At 37.9% G+C, this 6,000-nt stretch overlaps 1 protein-coding gene and 1 pseudogene across 1 annotated transcript; one reads left to right on the top strand and one right to left on the bottom strand.

Annotated features, from left to right (window-relative positions):
• Positions 1 to 794: 794 nt before the first annotated feature.
• BNAC05G26930D lies at positions 795 to 5,704 on the top strand. Its single transcript, XM_013826841.3, has 3 exons — positions 795 to 2,450; positions 3,005 to 3,035; positions 5,019 to 5,704. Exons 1-3 carry the CDS (start codon positions 2,228 to 2,230, stop codon positions 5,122 to 5,124), a joined length of 360 nt encoding a protein of 119 aa, XP_013682295.1. The 5' UTR covers positions 795 to 2,227; the 3' UTR covers positions 5,125 to 5,704.
• On the bottom strand, positions 4,191 to 5,006 carry LOC106383150 (annotated as a pseudogene).
• Positions 5,705 to 6,000: the final 296 nt, after the last annotated feature.

The following is a 6,000-nucleotide window of genomic DNA, read 5'->3' as shown; positions in this document are numbered from 1 at the left end:
AAACCTTAAACCCAAATTATATACCCTAAACCCAAAATCTTAACCATAAATCCAAACGGTAAATCCTAAACCCAAACCGTAAATCCTAAACTCAAAATCTATACCCTAAACCCAAATCCTAGACCCAAAACCCAAACGGTAAACCCTAAGCTCAAACCCCAAACTTAGATGCTATAGGGTTTGGGTTAAGGTTTACGGTTTGATTTTGGGTCTAAGACTTGGGTTTTGAGTATAGGGTTTGGTTTATAGTCTATTTTTTTAGGTTTAAGGTATATAATTTGGGTTTAGGGTCTAGGATTAGGGTTTAGGGTATAGGGTTTGGGTTTAGGGGTTTGGATTTGGGTTTATAATTTAGGGTATAGGGTTTGGGTTTAGGGGTTTGGATTTGGGTTTATAATTTAGGGTATAGGGTTGGGTTTCGCTAGCGGTGTTAGCGTCGTTAAAATTAGCTTTTTTATCTTTTTTAGCTATTTTTTATTTAATTTAATATTTTTTATTTAATAATCGATGTGTCAATTTGATTGTTCCTAAAGGGTGAGGTGAATTTAAAAGTTTACCCTAGGGAGTGAACCTAAGTTTTGTTCTTTATAAAACTAAACTCAATCCTGGTAATTTTTAAAACTGGGCGGATTCGACCCTAATTGACATGTCTAACCATCGCCTTCAAATCGCCGCGCAAATCCACCATTGCCTAAGAACTAAGGCACTCAAAAGCCGCCGCTAAATAAAACTGAGGCACAATAAGGACATGGCGAGAAAGAAAACAGGTGGGGGGGGGGGGGGGGGAGCTCTAGCTGTGGAGATGGTCGGAAATGCACCGTCGGAGAGGCTAAATGACGTCGCCAAATTAATATAGTTACTATTAATTATAAATAAACACAATTGTAATGTTTTGGAAGAAGAAATACTTATTTAGCAACCGGTCTGGAAGTGTTGTTCAATTATAAACAAATTTAAAAAGGGCTTTTGTTTTAAAACTTTTGGTTTTGGTAAAAAAAAAGGTTTTGGCAGGAAAAAAAATCAAGGTTCGATAATTATAAATATTAGAGGTAATCATCATGCATGCTTTGGATGATTATTTATGCTTCCCGTCGTAAGCAAACAAAAATCAGAAGATCAAGATTAAAAACCACTCCACTGGTTCCTGTTAATATTATTGTAACGCCACCATCGCCCACGGCTAATGGACCATCTACGCTCGTTCTTTCGGTCTATAGGCCCTATCCCGTCTGACGAGCGGTGCGTTAATTTTTCTAAGGTCCAAAAGCTTGTTTATTGACCCTACAATCACCATCCGACCTTTCTCCATGCTTTGCTTTGGCCTCACTCGCACGGTATCGTAAATCACTTCCCGATAGGTCATCCATCCTTTCACTACTTCAGCCGAAGCACGTTTAACCCTAGAGTTCTAAACTGACATGTAACGGAAAAGGTAAGTCAACTTTGATTACATAAGTAGTCAAATCAATTATCTTAATTTTCTCCGTATATCACAACTCGGGATGTTACAATTCACTCCCTCTAAAAAAATGCAACGTCTTCGTTGCGCCCCATGACAGGTCTTAAGACGCCTATCGGGTCAGAACCGAGATGGCTAATCAGCACTTGTACCACTTGCAACGCCCCTACCACCCACGGCTAATGGATCATCCACGCCCACTCACTCGGCCCATGGGCCCCATCCCGTTCCAACGGTCGGACTGTTAATTTTTCGAATGATGTGTTTACTGATCCTACAATCATCACATGTCCTTTCCTCGTGTTTGGCCTCACTCACACGGTATCGCGAATCACTTCCCAATAGGTTACCCATCCTTCCCGATAGGTCACCCATCTTTCCCGATAAGTCACCCATCCTTCCCGATAGGTCACCCATCCTTCCCGATAGGTCACCAATCCTTCCCGATAGGTCACCCACCCTTCCACTACTCCAGCTCAAACATGCTTAACTCTAAAGTTCTAAAAAGATGTGTGACAAAAAAAAATTAGTCAATTTTACGTGACAAAAATAACTAAATGAATTCTGTTAAATCTTTTCATATATCAGTATGTTACAATTATATACTACACAAAAATGAAGAAAGAATCATTACACGAAGGGTGACGTGGCTATACTAGATTGGCGTAAAATTTATCTGCACCATATACGGACAGAGATAGAGATAACTCAACGAGAACTCTTTTCTCTCTGTCAAGAAGAAAAAGAAGAGAAGTGTGAATCCGAATAATGTGGTGCGCACGTTATTATCAGCCATTGCCTGCCAGTTCCTGCGTCTTGAATCATAAAACGAAGCAAAAAGAGAGTCTGAAAAGAAAACAAGTGTTCTTCTTCTTATCCTTCTTATCCCCTTCATGCTTAAGAGAATTACGTCGATGGAAAATCAGTAATTATCCCAAAATTGGGCTAAGATTAAAAGCAAAAGCTAGTGTGGTGCCTCCGTCTGAGTCTGGTGATCTCACTTAGGCCTGGAACTTTTATCCGAGATCCGGATTCGATCCGAGATCCGATTCAAAAATCCGGATATCCGGAGGGGCCGAATCCGGATCCGGATAGTAAAATGTTGGATCCGTCAAAGCCGGATACGGATCCGGATATTTTAATTTTTTAATCCGGATATCCAGATCCGTAAGTTTTATTAATAACTATTTCAAAATAGTAATATATATATATAAAAATTAAATTTATTTAATATGTTTTTTTTTATAATGGTATATATAAATTTTATGTAAATTTTGTAACATTATATATAAAAATAATTAAAAACATTATATTTTTTTATTTTTAAATTATTGTTAATATTTTATATATTTATTAATATTATTATTTATTTATTTAAGGATCCAAATCCAGATCCGTATATCCGCCGGATATTACAAATTTTAGAAGGATATCCGACACCCGGATATCCGAGAACCCGGATCCGAATAAAGATATTAAAATTATGGATCCGCCGGATAAAGATCCGGATACCTTAAAATTGCCCAGATACCCGATCCGTCTCAGGCCTAAATATCACTACCTTTCTCCTCGTAAGGTATATATATCTCTACTCTCTTTAAAAAAAACTTTTTTTTTAATTAATATTACTTATATTTCCAAAAGAGGCCGGCCCATTACAAAAAGGGACAAGGGCACCCAGAGTGGGTTGGCCTAAGGCTCAGAAGCCCAATTAGTGTACTATGCTAAAGACAAAGAAATTAACTAACTTAGAAAACCTGAAACCATGACGAGAGGCGAGTGAGCCCACGAAGAACACGCTGATTTCGAGATAAAGGGTCAAGCTGGAGTTGAACGAGCTGCTTGATGTCGGCGATGATAGCATCAGTCTGACATGCAGGACCTTGGTGAAGTCTTGAATTCCGCTCTTTCCAAATGTGATAGATTGAAGCTTGGAAGAGGAGTCTAATGATGAGCAGTGTGGGAACCGAAATTCGCACTATCGATTTCTGTTTAAATAAGGAAACTAGGAAAACCCTAATTTCCCAGAGGTCCCGGATATCTTCTAGTACCACACGCCAAACAATCATAACACAATAATGACAACGATAAAATATAAGAAATCGAAAAGAGAGCAAAGTAGATCTTATTCCGAATTCGCGTTTGAGCGTTACAACAAGGTAAGAGCCTGGGCTACGAGAGCTGTCGGCGAGATTCCTAGTTCTAAACCCTAAGACGGCAATAACCTAGTTGAGTCGCAGCTCGAATAACAAAAACGGAAATATGCCTAATTGCTCTAAGTGCTAAGTTTTCTCTCCGAAAAGTTCTTTCATGCCTTTCGCCTAGGACTCCTTATATACTGGCTCCTAGGTCGGTTTACGCTTTTCCTCTTCTGACCTTAAGCCGCCATAGCATAAAAATGGAGATATTCCATTTTTTCCGATCTTCGTAATTATCTTCAAAATTTCGTATTTATCCGCGAAAACTTGACATTTATCTTTCCTTGCGAACCAAGCGTAAACCGTCATGCGGCTCACATGCTGTTGGTTAAGAAATCGTAAGTTGGGCCTCGAGTCATGTCTTAGGTCCCTTTGGGCCGTCTTCTGACTCGAAGCGTTTATCACGGCTTCTTTCGATAAAGAACGAACTTTCCGCGGTTTGTACGGTAAAGTTTGATCGACAACTTAGAATGGCGGGGCCCGTGAAAAGGGTTCGCTACGGTCTTCGGGAGATAGCATCGAAGGGTAGACGAGAATGCATGGACTAATGTCGTGTGGGATCTTTCAACCATCACAATATATCCTCAAATGGAGTAGGCGGAGAGAGATGGAACCTGATACAGAAGAAAGACCACACAGCAGAGGAGAACGAGCAATCAAAGAACAAGTGTTGTCTAGTTTCATCACCCGCGTTTCAGAGAATGAAAGCTGAGGGCACCGAAATTCCCCAAGATAACATTCTGTCTCTGGTAACGAGTCTGTCACGAGCAGTGATCCAAGTGATGAAAGCGTGCTTGGGAATGCGCCCAGTAAACCAGACCTGGTCACACCAAAACACTGAGCTGCCTTGAGGATGAAGAGTCTTCCACGTTTCTGAAGTTGAGAAAGTGTCCTTTGGAGAACTAGTTCCTGTCTTCCATAGGTACCGGTCATCTTCATCCGAGCTTATTATGGCAGAGAGATTGGGCAGACAGTTTTTTAAGAAAAAGAATGATCGGATTCCTGCTACGAGACCCAGAAACCCACCAACCATCTCCTCTTAAGGCATCTGCAATGGAAGCATCAACAGACAAACCCGAAATAGAAGGACCAGTGGGACCAATGAGATCAATCAAAGGCCCCATCTCCAACCAGTTATCGTGCCAAAAGCTTGCTGATATTCCTGAGGCAACCTCGCAAACAACGAAAGGCCGAGCAATAGTTCTCAGTTTACATAGGCTTTTCCAGATCCAACTCCCACTAGCAGAGGCATCAACCTCTTTAAAAAAACTTAATAACAATAAAAGGCGACTTATTAGTACTATTGTGAAACTAAAGTAGTTATTCTTTCTTATTTTTACTGTTATATTTAATTATTGCAGTGGAGCAATGATCTCAATGTATTTGGTGGCGAACTTTGTTGTTCCGTCGTTGCTTTTTAAGCCTCTCCAAGGTGAAGAAGAAGAGGAAGAGGAAGACTCCGATTAAACTTTAAGTTCCATTGATTTGAAGTTTTTTTTTAATTTGAAGTTATTCTTATTGATTTGTAGTTTTCATTACAGTTTTGTTTCCTAAATACATTCTATGCAAGCTTATGCATTAGATTTTGTCTCGTTCGGATAAGCTTTGAAAATTTGCAGCCCAAGATATCTCTAACAAGTTGGTCAGGATAAGATAAGCTTAATGTAATCCTAATAGTATTAGACTATTAGTAGTTATCCCCTTCTTATTATTTGAGGATAACTTTTATAAATAAACTTTAACTTCATGTTGATTCATAAGTTTGCCATTACTTATGTGTCAACACCACAATCCACCTCACATCTTTTTTTGAATAACCCTCTTTAGCCTAAATTAATTACATGTCATGTCGTTGGCACAAACATATAGTATATATTTCATTTTATGCATTTTTATTCTAAATATTTCGCCTAATATCCTAAACGCAGATCTTATCCGAACAATGTGTCTACTATACTTTTAAAGGAATGTATATCAACACAATTATAGAAATGAAACATGTGATTATACAACATATCATAAATCTTATTTTTTCCTTGGTATAATTTTTCGTAATTTATATTATATAATATGGTATAATTTTTCTTAATATATATTATATAATATAGTATAAACACACTAACATATACTATGCTGAATAAAGTTTTGTATAAATTTATGATTTATTGTATAATCGCACAAACATATATTATAGTCGCACAAATATATATGATTTTCTGTATAATCACCCAAATCGTATATGATTTGTTGTATAATCGCACAAATATATACTATAGTATACTTGCACAAACATATAGTTTAAATTTTTTTCAATTTATATTATATAATATACTATGCAAATAT

The sequence above is a fragment of the Brassica napus genome, chromosome C5 (assembly GCF_020379485.1).
Source record: "Brassica napus cultivar Da-Ae chromosome C5, Da-Ae, whole genome shotgun sequence".
Classification (NCBI taxonomy): domain Eukaryota; kingdom Viridiplantae; phylum Streptophyta; class Magnoliopsida; order Brassicales; family Brassicaceae; genus Brassica; species Brassica napus.
Note: the sequence above shows the minus strand (reverse complement) of the source record. Positions and strands in the feature narration are given on the sequence as shown.